This window comes from Sphaerodactylus townsendi, linkage group LG01, assembly GCF_021028975.2.
Source record: "Sphaerodactylus townsendi isolate TG3544 linkage group LG01, MPM_Stown_v2.3, whole genome shotgun sequence".
Classification (NCBI taxonomy): Eukaryota; Metazoa; Chordata; class Lepidosauria; order Squamata; family Sphaerodactylidae; genus Sphaerodactylus; species Sphaerodactylus townsendi.
Genome location: NC_059425.1, coordinates 128,189,146 through 128,210,049, shown reverse-complemented (window position 1 = coordinate 128,210,049; position 20,904 = coordinate 128,189,146). Strand labels below are relative to the sequence as shown.

General features: G+C 42.2%; 1 protein-coding gene across 1 annotated transcript in view; it reads right to left on the bottom strand.

The window, feature by feature from the left end:
• Window positions 1–19,352, bottom strand: part of USP45 (ubiquitin specific peptidase 45) — a 74,060-nt gene extending 54,708 nt beyond the window's left edge. Inside the window, exons 1-5 of the mRNA XM_048505784.1 lie at window positions 19,143–19,352; window positions 9,950–10,064; window positions 8,783–8,952; window positions 8,233–8,336; window positions 7,820–7,920 (exon numbers count right to left, since the gene is read on the bottom strand). Coding sequence (XP_048361741.1) covers window positions 7,820–7,920; window positions 8,233–8,336; window positions 8,783–8,952; window positions 9,950–10,055 — 481 coding nt within the window. The 5' untranslated portion in view covers window positions 10,056–10,064; window positions 19,143–19,352. The remainder of the gene's footprint in view (window positions 1–7,819; window positions 7,921–8,232; window positions 8,337–8,782; window positions 8,953–9,949; window positions 10,065–19,142) is intronic.
• Window positions 19,353–20,904: the final 1,552 nt, after the last annotated feature.

Here is a 20,904-nt window from a genome sequence, read left to right as displayed (position 1 = left end):
GATCGAAACTATTCAATCCCACTTCATCTGTTGTCTTCTTGGCATTCCAAAATATGTTGCTTACTTTGCCATTTGTTATGAACTTGGCCTATCATTGGTGGAGACAAACATTTGGATGCTTACCATTAAATTCTGGCTTCATCTCCATTACAGGGCTAAACCAAAGAACCTTAAACACCATATGTTATCAGACTCTCTTCAATCAACATGGTATAAGCAAATAACAAAAAAGGTAAGAACTGTAGGTATCTCTTTGGACTCCATAAGCAACTCAAATGAACACTACATATTTGCAATAATAAAGCAAAAACTGGTTGATATGGAGAAACAGTTAAATCTATGCCAAGGCAATGAGACCTTGTTTCCCATTGGCATTCAATCTCTCTTTAGAACAAGGGCACTTTCCAGCATATTTTACAAATTTTACCTCCCCACATACCCAGCAAGTGTTTATGCAAGCCAGATTTAATATTCTTCCATTGGCCACATGCAAAGGAAGACTTGCAAATATTCCGTACAGTGGCTTTGTCCATGTTTGCAGGGGCACATAGAGACCACCGAGCATATCATGCTACACTGCAACTTCCATATGTTCCAAAAAAACAAATTCATAAAACCTCATCTGAATGAAACCCTACAGAATTCTGATAAAGGGAAAGTCAAATACTTACAACGTGATAAGAATGTCCAGATCACCACAGATATTGCTGCATTTTTAGTAAAGGAGATGAAGATCCGGAACTTTAAAGTTACTCCTGATTAATTTTATGGATAATCGAATGTAAATCGTTTTAACGTTTTTCTTGTCTCTACATACATTGATCCATGTAGGTAGTTTTAGTCTACCGGTATTTTTATTTTATTTTATTTATATGCCAATAAAAGGTGTTGTGGGGGGGGGGGGGAATTAACACACTGAAATTGGGGACTTCCCAAATTACATGAGTATCACAAGCAATTCCATCCCAGTGTCACTTTCCAAGAGAGGCAGTACAGATATTGTTCAATAGCCTCTACGTATCTTCACTATATGGATGATCATGCTGATGTCCTCCCACCCTGCAACTTTTCCTCCTTCCAATGTGCAACATATCGTGCTGCTTCCACTGCTTGTTACGTCAAAGGGGCAATAAAATGGTATCCTAACAACTTATCCCAACAGAAGGGGTTTTGTTATTCTATTCATTGCCTTTAATGCTCTTTGTATTAGAGGACAAGATTAAGCAAATACAAAATATTTTCTAGAGAACAAACTGAACCATTTAAAAACAGGAGTTATAAAAGGGCTCAAATTCCAGCCACCTTTCACTACAACTTTGATGCCACAGCTTGCCTGGTTCAATGTTAAGATGCTGCTGGAGTGCAGTCTGCTCCTAGCTGTATGGGTGACTTTCAGTCAGAGAGGCCTGATGAAATGGAGAATCTGCTTGGAAGTGTATATACTACCATGCCTAGGCTCTACCCTTCCTGGTTGACAGTATCAAGCCAGACTGGGTTAGTCAATTGAAATAAACAAACACTTTTCTAAGGGAAGGTACAATCCTGACTAATCTGAAAGAGACAGTCAAAAAACTTCCTGAAGAAGGTGCCTGAGAACCCAATGACCTAAATTATTATGACCCAGTGGCCCACATTCAGTTCTTGGGGAAGATGTTGGGGCAGGTGGTAGTTACACAGCCCCAGGTGGAAGAGATGGTTTAGTGAGACCCATTTCAATCTGGATCTAGGTCTGTGTTTGGAATGGAAACAGTCATGTTGAACTGAGTCTTTGTCAGGAAAGAAAAAGGGGGAGTTGATTCTCCTGGACTTCTTGGTAGGTTTTATGCATAAAAATCTGACTTCAACATATTTTACAAATTATCATTATTAAAAATTCCACACTAAACTCAAGCCCTTGGAAGCTTTGACGTCTACTGCTGTTTCTTTCCAGAGAGGCTGGCTAGGTTGGGAGGACACTCTGTGACATTTACGCTCTAGTCCCACAGGCTCCCATCATGTTTATAGCTATATGAAATAGGTGGGAGAAATCATCCAGTACTCTAGCAGTGCCACTGGTATGTGGATGGCACTGAGCTTTATTTCTCTTCAACAGGGTCTGTGAATTCTTGGATAAGCTAACAAAATGAAATGAAGCCCAAGAAGCAAATTCAATCCATACAAGACTGGTTAATAACAAAGCTGCTTGAGGATTTAGGCATTAGCCTGCCCTCCCTCTGAAGGAGTAGGTTCATAACATGTGGACACTGCTGGATCCTAGACTAAAGTTGTAGAGTCAAGTCTCTTCTGCGACATGTAGCACCTTTTATCAGGTTTGGTTGATATACCAGTTATAACTGCTCCTTGAAAAGTGTGATCTGGTCACGAGCAAACACTCTGTTCACATCACAGGCTTTCTGTTCATAAAGCATTTTGTGGAAAGCCAACTGGTTTTAACTATTTTTAAACGTACAGCTTTTGTTGTTTTGTTAGCTGCCTTGTTTGTAGAGATAAGGTAGGATCTAAATATTTTAAGGAAATGAAAGATACATAAATCCAGGTAAGATTACCGTAATAATGTGCTCGATGTAATGGTGCCTTTAAAAACTGATCGGAAACTTCTATTTGTCCAAAATTTGATGCCAGACCCAAACATTCCTTTTCATCCAGGCTTTCAACCGAGGAGAATTTTTGTAATTATTTTACAGCTTAATTCTAGCCTTGGAAATGTTTTACAGACACTGTTTTATACTGCTAAATGCTTTATGATGTAGCTGGGATTTTATAAATTTGAATAATTATTTCATTCTGTGTTTTATTATTTTATTCTTTATATTTTGTATCTACCTCACGCCAATCCCTGGAGAGGCAGCATATACGTTTCCTAAATTGTTATATGAATGTGTTCACTGCACAACATGCTAATGCCCACAAAAAATATATTTAAATGTTTCTTGCTAGATGTTAATTGTAGAATCAGCTTTTTTGCATCACACACAGACAGAGTAAAAGCTGGGACCATAAGAAAGCGTATGGTAGCCAAAAAAAGGCTGTATTAATTAAGAGGAAGTACAAGACTGTACATCAAAAATTGATTTTTGTCTGTAAAAATCACAGTAATATTGCCAATCTTCAAACTGGAAAGAGGGTACTTTCCAGGGCTATTTTGGCCTCCCAATCCACTCCCCTTCCATGTAATTTGTGCAAATCACCCAGGCATGTCTCCATGATCTCCACAATAAAATATCTCCAAAGGGAAGCCAGTCTGTTGGAATCCTGTTGCTACCCTCAACCATAGGCCTGGCGCAATAGCTCTATCTTGCAGGCCCTGCGGAACTAAGACAGGTCCTGAGGAACCCAGGTCTCATTCGTCAGAGAATTCTACCAGGCTGAAAAAGCTCTGGCCCTGGTTGAGGACAATCGGATATCATTCAGGCCAGGGATCACGAATAAGCTGTACTCCACAGAATGAAGGGCTTTCCAGAGGGGGGGGGGTGTATTTGGAGAGCTGGTCCCACAGGAACAAGGTCCCAGAACACTTGCAGCTTTAAAGGTTAACACCAAAATTTTGAATCTGACTCAGTAGGCCAACAGAAGCCAATGCAGCTGGCAGAGCATTGGATGGATATGCTCACACCATGAGGTCCCTGGCAGGATCCATTCAGCTGCATTTTGAACCAGCTGGAGTTTCTGAGGCAACCTCAAGGGCAGCCCAGCATACAGCGAATTACAACAATCTAGCCTGGAGGCAACTGTTGTGTGGATCACAGTAGCTAAGTCAGGGCGTGACAAGTAAGGGGCCAGTAACCTGGCCTAGTAGAAATGGTAAAGTGCCAATTTGGCCACACTTGCAATTTGAGCTTTCATGGATAAGGAGGCATCAAGTAACACTCCCAAACTCCTGATGGTTGGCAACAGTGTTAACTGCACCCCATAAAGAGTTGGGAGGAGGCAATTTCCCTCTCGGTCACCTTGGCTAAGCCACAGGACCTCCATCTCTGCTAGATTTAACTTCAGCCAGATCTGTTTCAGCTACTTCACCACAGTCTCCAGACCACTGGACAACAGATACAACTGGGTGTCATCAGTGTACTTGCAACAACCCAGTCCAAAACTTTGGACCGTTTGGACAAGGGGGTGCATAAAAATGTTAAAACACTGGGGAGGGGATCACCCCTTGAAGGATACCACACACCAACAGGTAGCATGGCGGGGTTCTCTCCCCTAGTGCCACTCTATTCCCAGTCAGAGAAATAAGCAAAGCCACTGTAAAGCTGTTCCACATATTCCAGCCCTAGCAAGCTAGTGAGCCAAAAGATCATAATCAACCGTGTCAAACGCTGCTGTCAGATCTAATAATATCAGCAGTGCTGACCAGCCCTGATCCAGCTGTCCCCAGAGATCATCTGTGAGGGTGAGCAGAGCCATCTCCATCCCATGGCCAGGCTGAAAGCCAGATTGAAATGGGGTCTAGTACTGATGTGTTCTCCAAAAAGCCCTGTAGCTGTTCCAGTCGCCCGCTCAACTACCTTACCCAGGAATGCAAAATGGGACTCTGAGTGGGAGACCCATGATAGATCTTATTACTGGTGAAAGAGCAAAGCCAATTCAGAGATAATTTTTCTACATGCATTACCTGACACAAGACACCACTCTGTCTGTATTGGACTCTGACAGAAATCTCCCTCTTGTCAGCTATAAATGCCCATTCACCCCTGTTCAAATGAAAATCTTATCTAATTATTTGCATTCTTGTCATTCAGGAGAGAAAGGGGGATATAAATCCAAACTCTTAAATCCAAACTCTCTCTTACACGTGCCGGCATCTCTGAATGATTCTCTAGCTTTATCAAAGTTTGCTTTATCAAAGCTTTGCTTTTGAAAAAAAAATTGATTTTTTCAAAAAAAATTATTTTATCATTTGGTAATAATCTATATGATCCATTTACATACCTCTGTAGCAAAAATAAGTCTCTCTCTAATACGGAACTGCAACACTTGGCTCATTGAGGGGTTAAAATGATCAATTAAAACCTTTTGACTTACTGGAAATGTTGCCTTGACAACCCTTTTTTCCCACTTTTCTTTTAGGCAATTATTTTTATATTTATAAAAACAGCAGATAACAGAGGTCACCTTATAAGAAACATTTCCCATTCTGCCTTACATAAGGATGAATGCCCCTTAGAAAGTACCTGCAGCACCACATATATATGTACATCACCAAAAACAAAAAGTTGGTTTCAATTTCAAATTATTCAAACACAGATTTAATCTGTTTATTGATTACCATTCATCAGGTCAAGTAAGATTTCTTACAAGTGTAGTCTTAACATACTAGGACTATTAAAGGAGACAAGCAAACATTTATCTCTCACTAAAAGTAATTTATTTATCAAATGTTTTCTGTCCGGACTGCTGGTACACAATCTGCTGCTTGGTAGTTTCATTCTTGAGCACTTAGTGTTCTGCACTCTCCAACCCATTCAAATTTCATGTTTTAAAATCACTAAACACAATGTAAATTGCAATCTTTCCTGTACCCTTATTCCCAAGGGAGATAGGAATCTGTGTCCTATATGAACTGCCAGGGATAATTCCATTGCCAAAGTTAACAATGTGGTCATTTCAAGGCATGCCAGTATCAGCTGATTCAACAAGTTTTCCTAAAACATTTTGTCAGGAACTTGATCACAGAATTTCACTCTGGGCATAATGGCATAATGCCTTCAAATTTAATTCTTGTTTGGGAAACATGGATAGTAGAGTGAATGGTTTGACTCTTCCCATACAATATTTTTGTGCAAATGCCAGTGCCCTGAATAAAAGCCTCAATTTTCCATCCTTAATTAACGAAATGCAGACGAATAAAATTCAGAAACAGGGTACAGACTATCCAATATACCAAAAATATAAATAAATTAAAACCTAAATTTGACCTCTGACTGATGAAATATTACACTGGAAAAATTATTCATATAGCTGTGACTAAAATATTAAATGTTTATTGGTATGTGTGTGCATGCATGTGAATACACATACCTTGTTTCCTTGGCCGTATCTGCACGGCCCGTTTCTGACTTGACACCAGAGCCAAAGCCCCAGGCGCCGTCCACCTGGCGCCGCTGCTGCAGCGCAGCGGCCTCCCAGAGGCGGCGTCAAGCCGCCCTAAACAACAACCTTTAAAGGGTTGTTGTTGGGGAGGATCTTCCCTGCCCGGCGGTGAATCGGCGCGCCCGGAGGCGGCAGCTTCCTCCCTCCCCGCCCCACTTGCTGTGGCCGCCACCAGTAGCCTGTGGAAGCAGCCCGCCCACACTGTCCTCCGACGACTCCAGGAGTCGGAGGGGCAGCGCGGGCGGGCCTGCGAGACTCAGCAAGGCACACGCAGGGAAGACACAGTAAGTGGGGCAGGGGAGGGCGCAGAGGCGGCTCCGTGCGGAGCCACCCTGCCTTCTGCCGGCCTCCCCGTTGCGTGCGAGCAGGCTCCCGCCCCCACGCCGACAGAACTCCTGCCGGCGTGGGGGCGCGAGGGGGCCGTGCAGAAACGGCCCTTGAAACTAAAGTACATACCCTTTACTACACAGTTATCTCACTAAACTCTCGCATATGTAGATTTAGAGGTCAGAGGGTATAGCTTTCATGCAGATTTGACTCCTACCATTATTTAAAACAAATTAACACTTGTGTACGTTTACAGATACTAGTGATGCCCCACCCCCAATTTCTTTATCACCTAAAGGTATTCTGGGTGTTGTGTGGTTTCCAGGCTGTATGGCCATGTTCTAGTAGCATTTTCTCCTGACGATTTACCTGCATCTGTGGCTGGAATCTTCAGAGGATCTGATGGTAGTAAAACAAGTGGAGTATATATACCTGTGGAATGTCCAGGGTGGGAGAAAGAACCATTTGCCTATTAACAAGTGTAAAGGGGTGCAATTAGCAATCCTGATTTGCATGTATGTGTTGGGTGGGATCCACCAATTTAGCATGTGAGTAACCATGAAGAAAGAATAATCAATTAGTAAGGGCATCTGCATTGCAGTAGCCTGGCCTTTTGATCCCTTTGGTTGCTTACTGCCTAGAGACATCCTTTATCTGGGTGGTGTTCATTAGTCACTGTCTTGATTCTAGTATTTTTCAGTACTGGTAGTCAAATTTTGTTCATTTTTATGGTTTCTTCCTTTCTGTTGAAATTACCCATGTGCTTGTGGATTTCAATGGCTTCTCTGTGTAGTCTGACATAATGGTTGTCAGTGTGGTCTAGAATTTCTGTGTTTTCAAATAATATTCTGTTCCCAGAACGTTTATCGCGTTCTGCTATTGCTGATTTTTCCGGCTGAATTAGCCAGTAGTGCCTTTCATGTTCAATTATTCATGTTTGGGCACTGCGTTTCGTGGTCCCTATGTAGACTTGTCCACAGCTGCACAATACACAGTAGACTCCTTTATACTTGTTAACAGGCAAATGGTTCTTTCTCCCACCCTGGACGTTCCACAGGTATATATACTCCACTTGCTTTACTACCATCAGATCCTCTGAAGATGCCAGCCACAGACGCAGGCAAAACGTCAGGAGAAAATGCTACTAGAACACAGCCATACAGCCCGGAAACCACCAGTGATTTTGGCCGTGAAAGCCTTTGACAATACATTAAAGGTATTCTCCTCCAGGTTCTGAAGTTGGGTCAGTATTTTGTGTTGAAAGCTGTTCTTATGCTAGAAATACACTGAAAACCACTCAAGAGCCTTGTAAACCACCCAAGCCTTATGTTGGACTGTACAGATTTAGAAACACAAAGGCAGAATTTCAGCTTCTGAGCCACATAAATTTGTAGTATCTTACTTGTTTCATTTCTGGCAACATGCCTTTGGAGGAAGTCAACTATTTGTGCCAAAGCCTTCTTGTTGCAGTGAGTCGACAGCTCTTCATTACATTCATAGCACCTTAAAAAAATTAAATACGGTAGCAACTAAATTCAAGACATTGAATAAAATCGTATGACTGCATCTACTGCCCAAAGGCAGTGAGAATATGTCTCCCAGGAGATTATGCAAGTACTTCCTTTATAAAAAGTGCATTTTAGAACCATAAAATATAGCAAAACAAAATTGTACCACCACTATTGCGAAAGAATACAAGAAAAAGTATAACATCTATCTGCCACATGATATACAAAGTATAAATCATATTTATAAAATTTAAATGCACCATTTTAATTGACTAATGCAGTTCCTCCTCAACGCACACAATCTTACCATACGATCCATGTGCTGAGGTTGATTACAATGCAATGAGATTCTGCCCGTGACGTCTGGAAATGTTTCAGAGAATGCTGAGCTTCTGAGTTTTGATTGCAGCCCTTAAAGTTCATCAACAAAAAATTGGAATAAACACTACTATCCTTCAATAAATTCAGAAAATTGTTTTATTCAGAAGTGCAAAACCAATTTTGGTTATAAAAGGATGTTTCAAGAGACAAAAACCTTTAACAAGTACTAATTGGCATTTAATTGCCAACCCTGCAAATGTACAAAAGTGTTCTTGGAGCCATCCCACAAAGCCAGCATAGCCCACCCTAACTAGACCATCCCTATGGCAGGCACAGCCCTACTTGATTTTCCTTGGTCAGGCTATTCAGTCCAAGGCACAACTTTTCAATACTTCCCTGAAACTATTTCACAGTTTATTGTTCTCCAGCGCCCTGCTTACTAATCTATTCCCACTCTTCCTGAGAACAGCCAGAACAAAAACATTACAATGAAATATGATTTTTGCTATGCAAATTCAGATACTGAATATATTTACCTGAGCTCCACATTTCAGACACAGCCATATGTCTGCGGGCATTACTGGCTCACCATCACATATTCTCCTTTCCTTTAGGCACTCTGAACATACTGACCAGACATTCTGAGCTACTGCTTTCTTCACATGATGTACATCAATGGCTTGGCTTACATGCTGGCATGTCAGACCTAAAGAATAAAAAATAATGTATTTATAATTTGATTTATAGGCTGGTTTTTTTCCCTGGCAGACTCAGGGTAGCTTACAACAATAAGGAACAAAACAACACATTGGATTTACCATGAGGGTGTCTTCTCTGCGGTGGGGCGGAGTCATCTGGATCGGTTAGGTAATGCCTCCTTTGCTACAGGCAGGGCTATGCTCATTTTTAAAGGCTCTTCTGGACAACATGGGGCAGGCCCTTCCAGTTGTCCAAGAGCTCTGTTGATCCATATGCTCCACTTTGACATATATAAGTATTCTTGTCATTGTTTTTTTTTCTTTTTTGGGGTGAAGAAAAAGATGACTTCACCCCAAAGCAGTACCCTTGTGGTACATCCAAGATATCATTGCAGTGGGGGGAGGGGGCTCCATCATCCAGAGCTGCATGGACTTTCCTTTCCTTGATAAATAGTAGGTGACTCACTCCACCTTCAAGCACATGGTACTGGCAGAAAATCTACCTGAAAATCACTAGCAACACTGGCAATCTACCTGGGTATATACAAGAATAACCATAATCAGACTTTTAGCAAACAACATTTATAGGTTGTGGTGGGTTTTCCAGGCTGTGTGGCCGTGGTCTGGTAGATCTTGTTCCTAACGTTTTGTCTGCATCTGTGGCTGGCATCTTCAGAGGTGTATTACAGAGGAAAGTCTGGACGTCCCTCTGTGAAACACCTCTGAAGATGCCAGCCACACATGCAGGTGAAACGTTAGGAAACACATCTACCAGACCACGGCCACACAGCCTGGAAAACTCACTACAACCAATTGAATCCGACCGTGAAAGCCTTTGACAAAATATTTATGGGGTCACACATAGCATACAAAGGCCTTTTTTGTGCATGATGATGCCTCTATACCACCTGTCCATCACATGCATACATATGTAGCTCCCACATATTCAGAGTTGTCAACTGTCTCTAAACATAAGGTCAGAACTTCCAACATCATCTGAATTACCTTTTCCTGCAATGTCATCTGAAGAGTCTTCATCCTGACACTGATTTGACTTTTTGTGTCTCTTGTTTTTTTCAGCTACAGTCCTTGATGGATTTTTCACCCGCATCTGTTTTTGCTGGGAAAGAAATAAAAATATGTATCACTACACATAGTAGAAAAGATATAAAAGTTGCACCATGCAACTCTATGGTTTTCACTAAATGATGTACAGATGACACAAACAGCCCCACCCCAATTTAAATGACTGTCCTGCTGTTTTTACTAGTTCCTGTAAGCTACTTTCATGCTGCAACAGACAGCCATCTCATGATGTAACATGTGTGATAACCTTCCACTACTAGTAGAAACAAGGGCTATATTAAAAGAAAGCATATTTTTAAAACATGGATCCTGTTATCCAAGCAATGCTTCAATTAAATTCCTCCTAGAATCCCTTACAACTAGCCAGTTGGTAATCATTATTCAGGTAAACAAGAAGCCTTTCTCCCCAATTGTCTATTATTTCTCACATTTTCACAGAAGCCGCAAACAGATGTTTTATAACTATCTGTGGCATTTTGGGAGTCCAGAACTAGACCAATTGTCACCTAATTAAAGGCAAGACTACAGTGATCATCATTACTAGAAACTGGACAAAGTCATCCATCAGTATATCAGATGTTTCAGCTCAAGGACAGTTCTGAAAGCCTTTCAAGCATACAGCCACTTAATACCTCCTAGAGCAGTAAATGAACCAGAACTACAGACTGGTAGTGGCCTTCACGCTTCCTCCATTGCAATCTGTCATTTGAAATCCTCAGAAACGTCAGAGGCACTCCATTCTATGCCAGATGCATGTCGGACTCTTGATTGAGACTTCACATGAAATCATACTGGGAGCATCCAGAAAGGAATGCTATGAACATTTGCTCTTTCCCACAGGAATTATCCTCTAACATTCTATCAGTTGCAGTTCACTCCCAAAATTCTAGTTTTTTCAGTTAGACATAAAGAAATATTGGTTAGGTCAAACACACAAGATAATTTTCAAAAGGGAATGATGTAGTCTCCCAGAACTACTGAAACTCAGTTTCCCACAGTAGATGATATCATGGATAATAGTATTTAAAGCTGCTGAAAGCTGTAAAAGAATTAACAGCACCATACCTTTCCTGACCTATCAACAAATGTTAACAACCAGAACAATCTTAAGCAAGAAGAAGAGTTTGGACTCATACCTGCCTTTCTCTTTGTAAGGAGACTCAAGGCAGCCTACAAATTCCTTTCCCTTCCTCTTCCCACAACAGACACCTTGTGACATAGGTGGGGCTGAGAGAGTTCCATAGAGCTGTGACTAGCCCAAGGTCACCCAACCGGAATGTAGAATGGTTCACCAGATAAGAGTTCTCCGCTTATGTAAAGGAGTGGAGAATCAAACCCACATTTAGTTCAGGTTGCATCCCAAAATGGTAGAACTGATCTTTATACCTTTTTCTCTAGCATAAGATGTCTCAAAGCAACTAAGAATCACTATTCCTCTTCCTTTCCCCACCACAACTGGCACCCTGCAAGATAGGTGGGTCTGAAGGAGTTCTGAGAGAACTGTGACTGGCCCAAGGTCATCCAGCAGGCTTCATGCAGATGAGTGGGGAATCAAACCCAGTTATCCAAATTAGAGTCCACTGCTCTTGTCCGCTGCACCATATTAGTGAGGGTGGCAAAGGAGATCAGTTCCTTATGGATTACAACCCCTCTATTTCGCCTTTTACTTTTTTTGTCATAATGTCTTATGAATAGCAACATACCAAACTTGGGTGAAAGTTTTCCTCATTTGCAGTACACAGAACAGATAGCTGTCTGCATGTCACTTCTAGAGAATACGGGGTTGGGTTTTTTTAAGGCAAAGGTTTTTTAAAGAGCAGCAGTGGCATAGTGGTTAAGAGCAGGTGCATTCTAATCTGGAGAACCGGGTTTGATTCCCCCACTCTGCCACTTGAGCTGTGGAGGCTTATCTGGGCAACTAGATTAGCCTGTGCACTCCAACACATGCCAGCTGGGTGACCTTGAGCTAGTCACAGCTCTTCCGAACTCTCTTAGCCTCACCCACCTCACAGGGTGTTTGTTGTGGGGAGGAGCGAAGGGAAAGGAGATTGTAAGCCCCTTTGAGTTTCCTTTCAGGAGAGAAAGGGGGGAATATAAATCCAAATTCCTCCTCCTCTTCTTCTTCTCAAATGAGTGAGTTTAGAGAAGATATTAAAGGCAAGCTTGTTTACAAACTACTTACATTAAGCAGTCTATTCAAGTAGGAAGTATAAAACTATTACAGATCACTTACACAATCTCACCCAAATTATATACTTTGTTCACATTAATCAATTCAATTTCAGTGGCTGCTTACAACAGACACTGTCCCTTCCCTTTTTGATATCTCACGGCTTTTCAGACATCATGAGACATTTGCCCACAGACATTACCTTCTCAAGCAAATTATTGTTTTCAAAGCAAAGCCTACATTCTGATCCCCAAAATATTAGAGCAAACAAAGGTAAGTTGAAGCAATACAAAAAAAAAACACTGGCTCATTCCGCACATGCAGAATAATGCACTTTCAAACTGCTTTCAATGCTCTTTGAAGCTGTGCGGAATGGCAAAATCCACTTGCAAACAATTGTGAAAGTGGTTTGAAAACGCATTATTTTGCGTGTGCAGAAGGGGCCACTGTTAAGCATCTCAGACACACCCCTTACAGTTGGCACTTGTGGAGAAACAAGTGGATGGAGCCAAGAATTTTATCACACACCCCAACTCAAGACTCAGTCTTCTTTTGGTAGTTTGACATGGTGTAATAAATATGGGTTCAGTTGCAAGCTCAATGTTTTGAGGAAGAAGTAATCAGAGAATCATCATAATCATGGTGTTGCAGCCACGGGTAGGAACTTAAGTATAGTTCCTTTCAGGGCTAAACACATTTATATTCTTTGCCAACATTCAGTTTCACACCTTCCCCCAAACAGTAGATACTTAAAAGTTATGTTGAAAGGTCAAAAACAAACAAACAAAACAAAACAAAAACCTTTTTAGTGGCAGGATTAAGAACCAACTGAGTCGGTCAAAGAGGAGAGATTAGATTAGGATATACAGCTCTGGTACAACCTAAGGGGAAACATGCAGCAGTTGACAGAAAAGCAAGATGTCAGGCTGACTGAATGATTAGCACTATTTCCCAAGAAGCCAGTGACTTACTGCTGGGAGTGTATGTAATACCATATATATATATTTTTTAAAGCTACATAGCAGTCTGTCCCAGATTGTTCTTCATGACACATGTCAGTACCAAACCAAGGACAAGTTACTCTACTCTGGACACTACCAGCAAAACCTCAAAAGACAGATGGTGCGCTGCTGGACAACTTAGGGGAAAACAAATCCATGGAATACCAGTTTCACAATATTTCCTGAAGAAATCTGACAAAATATTTACAAGTCAAGTACATTATAGAACAACTTCTCAAGTCAACACACAGTGAGCTTCATATACTCGTGAGCTGCAATGCTGCCTCCATTTTGAAGCTGGAAAGAGCTTTGGGAAAGGAATAAGTTCAGCACGTGTTAAATTATATAAACTAACATTGTCATTTTCATATATCTGCCAGTTACTTTGAACAGAATTAACTGAAATGTCATAGCAGGCAAATCAGCTATTCACTTTCAGCAAGACATACAAGTGGCATATAAGGTATATGTTCTGAAAATCCTGACAAAAAAATTCAAATATTTTATACATTTAAATGACTGCCGGGCATAATTATATAATAATTATATTTCTAATGGAAGTGATGTCTCACTTTCAAGCCCTGCTTGTGAGCATGCAACAGGTCAGCTGGAAACAAGATGGGCCTTGATTCTAAACAAAAATGATTTGTGTATTTTTAACATCATCAAATTATTTAGAAACAAAAGAAAAAGTGCTAATCAGTCAAAAAAGTGATCTATTGATTTGCACCTTGTCTTTTGAAGTGACAGTTACCAAATATTTGGAAAAAATGTATTTGGGCGACCAAAAACAATAAACTCATTGGAGAGACTAAATAAACTCATTGGAGACACTAATACTCCTTCAATGTCATCTACGATTTATGTAAACTATTTTTTTCTGCTGCAAGGCAAGAGATGTTCAGAGGTGGTTTTCCCTTGCCTACCTGTGTAGAAAGTCTGGTATTCCTTTGAGGTCTGCTATTCAAATATTAACTATGGCCAACTGCTTCTGAGATCTGACTGAGTTATCTAGATCAAGGCCTGAAATCTACAAGCATTAGCAAAGATAACACAAAATTCTCATTGGTTGATTTCAGTTGTCAATGTAACTTTTCCTTTTTATTGCCCTCTAGCTCTTGCACATTTAAATGCTTTTCACTACTAAGACTTAAATATTAATTTATAATATTGATTTAATACTGTATCTCTGAAATATTATTCTTCAGAAGTTGCAGTAAAAATGAATGAAGATGTAACTCTGCTTGGGATGGCACTGTTATCCTGTATATTTTATGTGGCAAGCATGCTGTGAAGGCTTTCATAGGCAGAACATATATTCTGAAATTAAGAAATAAACTTGGTATACACAATTAAGATGTCAAAGACATATAAAAAGACAATTTTTTCCCTCATTTAATAGACACTTACCCTGTTTCCCCGAATATAAGACATCCCCTAAAAATAAGACATAGTAGAGGTTTTGCTGAAGTGATAAATACAAGGTATCCCCCAAAAGTAAGACGTAGCAAAGTTTTTGTTTGGAAGCATGCCTGACGAACAGAACACAGAAAAATAAGACATCCCCTGAAAATAACACATAGCGCATCTTTGGGAGCAAAAACTAATATAAGACACTGTCTTATTTTCGGGGAAACACGGTACATATGTATCAGCAGTATGATGTGCCAGCATGGTATAGTAGTTAAAAGTGATGGACTCTAATCTGGAGAACTGGGTCTGAGTTCCCACTCCTCCAGATGAGCAACAGACTCTTATGTGGTGAACCAGGTTTGTTCCCCCATTCTTACACATGACTGTTGCTGGGTGGCCTTGGGCTAGTCACAGTTCTCTCAGAACTCTCCCAGCCCTTCCTACCTCACAAGCAGTCTGTTGCGGGGAGAGAAAGGGAAGAAGTTTGTAAGCTGCTTTGAATCTCTTTAAAGTTGAGAAAAGTGGGGTATAAATCCAAATTATTATTATTATTCTAAATCTAAGGCATAATTCTAAATATACACTATTTAAAACAAAAATTGTGAATAAATAATTAAAAAGGTAGGAATGACTGTGGGCGTATTCCCCAAACTAGAATGCTTTGGAAATGTGTGTACAGCATAAAAATTAACTGATGGTCAGTGAACAGACAACACCCGATAGAGTTCTTACTGAATTTGACTGAATTAAATATCTTTTATGTATCTCTAAGGAACTGATCACTACTTACTAACACTATTTCCTTTAACTGCAAGAAAAACAACTGTAAACTAGAAGCCCAGATACCCCTAAAATGTCTCATTTGAAAAGATTTGGGATAGGAAGGAATAAAAATGTGAACAAAGCATGAAAAAGTTAAATGCTAGAGAACTTTTGGAACTTTTAGGCATGCAGTGAAGTGGCACCATATTATTCTGCGGAAAGACTTACAGGCCAATCCAGAGCCCTGGGTGACCAGGTAAAGTGATGTTGCAGCACTGCCCTTCTGCTTACAGAGGGTTTTTCGGCGCTGTGGACAGAGTGAAAAACGCACAAAAAAGTCACCAGAAAACCCTCCATAGGGCTTAATAGATCCAAAAAGTTAGCCCAATAGATCCAAAAAGTAGGTCCCAAAATTATTGTTGGTCATAATTATAACTCGGATGGAAATGTAATATACCCTCCCCCTGTTTTTATCTCATATGTGTGAAAAAACCTAGTCCTGCATTTCAGTTAGTACTGTAACTCTCTTCAGGACTGCACTTGCGGTATCTTTATATCCTGTTTTATTCCTTGTTAACAAAGAACTGTGTGTGAAAATTTCAACTACTGCTTAATGCAACAAGTTGCCTGTGCTGACAAACTGTTGTACTCAGTTCCTGATAAGTATTCTTCAGATTACCAACAGTGGCAGCGGATTTGTATAATAAACCGGTTAGGGTAGTTTAGGCTATGTCAGCAGGGCAACTTCTCAATAATGAGTGATAGGCCCTTTCCGCACGGGCCAAAAACGACGGCTGACCTGGAAGCGATAAAGTACCGCCGCCTTAGTGTCATTGTTACCTGAGGCGGCGCTGCTGCCAAAATCGCGAGCAGCGAAGCCGACCTGACTGCGCCCCTCTCTCCCCCAGGGCAGAAGCGTCAGGCCAATTCCTAAAACAAATGCAACCCTTTAAAGGGTTGTTGTTGAGAAGATGTCTTCCCGGCAGCGCGGGTCGCGTGAACCGCGCCGCCCGGAATGCTGTATTCCTTCCCTTTCCCATGTACCTCGTGTCACCCGTCCTGCTGGTTCCTAAGTCCCTCTTTCGCTGTCCTCCGACCCACCTGGAGGTCGAGGAGGGCAGCGATGAAGCGGCCTGAGGAGGCCAGCAGGACGGCGACACGAGAGGTACATGGGAAAGGGAAGGGGGGAAGAGGCGGCTCCATGCGGAGCCGCCTGCCGTCTGCCAGCCTCTCCAGAGGCCGTCTGCATGCCTGCATGCGAACGGCCTCCGCCTCCACGCCAGCGGAATTCCTGCCGGCGTGGAGGCGCCCTTACGGCCGTGCGGAAACGGCCATACACTTAGCAGTCCTGGTAAGAGCAAAAAACCTAAAGATGCACACCTAGGCATGCATATTTAGGAGTAATCCCACCAAAATCCAAGCAGATTACTTTCTAGTAAACATGCACAGTCAGACTACAAAAGACAAAATACTTATGGTGATGCCTTCTATTTTGTTTAGATGCTTTTGAATGAGGCCTGATGAAGAACAGCTAAGGCAAGAGTTTGTTCAGCAATCCTTTAACTGCACATTCAAAAGTTACTGACTTTTATCATTTGAAAACACTAACATCTGAAAGACAAAGAATCTACATTTGTTTGCAAAAGCAAGATGTAATTAGGTAGCAGATTTTAGGGTTCTTGGCACCCAAATTGAGGCTTAAATTCCAAATTTGCCCATAAAATATATTTTTCTTTCTGCAAAGTAATGTCCTGCACTAATGCTCCTAGCAATTTCATTTTTTAAAGTTACATTTCATTCCTTATCAGATTCAGTCTGACAACTATTAGTTTGTCGAAGGCTTTCACGGCCGGAATCACTTGGGTGCTGTGTGGTTTCCGGGCTGCTAGAACACGGCCATACAGCCCGGAAACCACACAGCACCCAAACTATTAGTTTATTTTATCTGATAGCTTACATAAATCTAAATCAACAGAAGGCAGTCCAAAACATTCCAATTTACCTTTTTTTCCTTATAACACCTATACTAACAGCTACCTGAACCTGATGAATTATGATTCACGAAGTTCATTGATACATCTAATTCTCAACATGGTCCCACCTGTGGACAACTGAATATGGCAACTGGAGTCTTGACCAGACAAAACAGATTTCTCTACAGGCATGAGAAAAGCCCCAGATTTGCACAAAAAGCTGGTTTTAAAAAAATGCACTGGGGCTTAAAAATACTCAAAATATAAGGAGTGCTAGCAGCTTTAAGAAACAAATGCACTTGGCCAACCACAACAATACGGCCAGCCTTCAAGCTTTGATTTCTCTCATTAAACTGACTGGGATAAATCTTTTGGTCCTAGAGGGAGGATTCATTGGGATCAAGGCTGGCAACCACCACGACACAACTTGATACTAGGAGACTTGCACAACTCACCCAGGTCCAGCAGCCTGCTACAGTTCAAAAGCAGCAGCTCCAGAAAAGCAAGCACTGTCTAGTGGCCAGTGTTTCAGATTAAGGTCTGGAAGCGTCAGGGTCAAATCCCCACTCTGCCATGGTGTTTACTGTGTGACTTTGGGCCAGTTACACACTCAGCCTAATGTCCCTCAGGATAAAATGAGGATAAAATGAAGGGGATAAGAATGATGTAAGCTGCTTTGGTCTCAATTGGGGAGAAAGGTGGGCAAGTGCCTAGAGGAGGAAAAGAAAACATAGGCTGATTCCGCATGGGCCAAACACAGCAGTGTGAAAACTGTGTGAAAATGGTGTAAAAGGGTTTAAAAGGGTGTAAAAGGGTTTATACTGTTTTCACACAGCTGTTTTTGGCCCATGCAAAATCAGCCATAGTGTGAAGAATGGCCTGCAGGTGAAAGAGAGGTTTCCTTCCACCACCACAAGTCTAACCATGTTCCCCACTGGGCAACCCAGCCTGGTGGACAGCAGCACATAATTGGGTCTGTGCCAGTATCATGCAGAGCTTCCCAGGGAGAAGCTGCAGGGGTAGGGAAGGAAGGAAAGCTGAAGACAGCTGCGGGAGGGGAGGCAAATGGTTTGGGGGCGAGTAACAAGGAAACAGGAAAAGGGAGTGAGACGGGGGGGGGGGGTTATGGAAGCAAAAACCGAAAAAAGTCGAGAGCCATAGTCACCCTCCCCACTTTGTAAACGCTGTCATTTTTTAAAATGCCCCCGGACTCCTGTCCTATTCTTCTATATCAAAGTTGCAGTTTTTACATGCCCTGGAACCCAGAACTACTTTGTGCAAAAAGCGCCGAGGTTTATTTGGGATTCAGAGCCACGGTGTTCACCAGGCCTTACTTTGAAGAGACTTCCCCCTCGAGTAAATTTGCAGAGATCTGGTCTTTCCTGGATTGGGAATGAAGAATTTGCAGTTCGTACTGCTGAACCTTCCCTACCAGGTGTACCCACGTCCATAGCCAAGCACAATCCCATCAGGCACTGCCCTGTCCCTTATCTGTCTCCAGCCAGCTTTCGGCTCCGGCCATTGCACAAGGAGGCCTCACCAAGCGTGGCTCAACCCAGGCCAGGACCTAAATGAAAGTCCAGAGGGACTGAAAGCGGTTCTGCAGGCCAACATGGCTGCTGAACACACCACGCGAGGCACGCCAAAGCACTCCCGAAGGCCCCACAGCCCCAAGAGTCACGGCAGCCAAAGCACCGGCCTGTGCCGTGCTCCGCTCCCCACCACGGAATTGTCCCGGGTTTTAACACGCCTCAGCCGGACCTCCCGCCTCCGTTCCCCGCCTCCTCACTCACCGCGCGCGGTTACCGCTTCTCTCGAAACGCTAGCTGCAGAAGCCGGAGAAGGAGAAGCAGGAAGCGGCGACGGAAAGCCAGCCGCAGCTACAGTCGCTCCCTTCCCCAGCCTGGCCTGCCCGGTCCCGTCCCGCCTCCGCCGGTTTGGAGGCCGAGCATGGGCGGGAGGGCGAGGGCCGGCCTCCCTGGAAACACCAACCGCAGCTGCGACTGCAGACGGAGCCCCATTGCAACGAATCGAGGGCCCTGACGTTCTCTCAGCCCTCTTGGAAACTGGAGCGGAGGTCACCTGAGGGGTCGTCCTGGAGACACAGAACGTGGAGCCTGCAGTGGAGTAATTTGCTTGCAGCATCCATGCTGCAAGCCCTTGGTAACTAAAACTGCTGCCTTAGACGGTCAACTTAAAAAATGTCCCCCAGTTAGCAGGGCAATGGTGTAATTTAGTGTACACATTTAGTGAATTTAGTGTATGAGCTGTGAAGCAGGAAGACACTTTCAGCCTCGATTGCAATGTAGGGACAGTAACTTTACAAGATTATTATGTTTGCAAGAAGATACTTCAGAACCCTATATGAATATTTATTGTTTTAAAACTGCACATTACAGTTTCCATCTTAGAAAAGGCATTCCCTCCTGTTTTATGAATGTATTTCCCAAAATATTACCTACAGTGGCACATGGTACATCTTTTAAAAAAAAATTCTATGGAACTGTTTTTTAATATGCATATTAGTGAATCAATTAGAATGCATGTAAGTATACTCTGTTCCACAGAAAGAGGATAGGAGGGTTGTATATTCCTCCACCACAGAACAAAGCATGTAGAATGCTACAAGTCCTAGTGCCTGCCTAATCCTCCTATCCCCATCCATTTAAAAGTTGTTCAATGAACTATAAATGTTCTTGTATCAAAGTACCATGTTCAATAATGCACAAAGTAGTGGTCTTGTCAAAGGCAGCACGTAAAAATGAGTGATAATTCTCATATTCGTTTGGGACTATATTCTAATGCGGAAGCATAAAATTTTCTCAGCCAATGCATCTCAAATGTCTGTGGAACAGACGTTCCCCCAGTTGTTGTTTTTTTAATTTCTAGGCCAGTGATGGCGAACCTATGGCACTCAGAGCCCTCTCTGTGGGCACTCGCAAACAGAGCCCCCCCCCCCCACACACACACACACACATCTAGGCTGGCCTGGGCTGCTGGGCTTGATTATTAGCATCAAACCTAAGCTTATTAGCATTAAACCTAGTTTTGGGGAAGCAGTGTAGATGACCCTGTTGAACGCTGTTAAACTGATTTTCATGCGAAGAACTAAAGCACAATCCTTTACCTGGGAGTAAGCTCGGTTGCTGGCAATGGGGCTTGCTTCTGAGTAAACCCTCCTAGGGTTGTGATTCACCCATTGGAAGAGTTCCACCATTGCTTCAAAGCAAAGCCACTGAATACCACCAAGCTTACTCCCGAGTAACGACGTCTCGAAACGTTTTTTCTACACTAAAACCTCCGTATTCAGGTTAAATTGCCATGTTGGCACTTTGCGATAAATAAGTGGGTGTGGGGTTGCAATTTGGGCACTCGGTCTTGAAAAGGTTCACTATCACTGTTCTAGGCCATGGAATGTTTATTTCTGTGCCATTGAAACTTTGGCTGCTTATTCCTGCATATTTTTGAGGTTAAAATTCTGGGATCATTTGCACACGTGGTTTCCTTCACTTTAAGCAGATTAGATTTTCAGTTATTCACATATTTCCCCCTCTC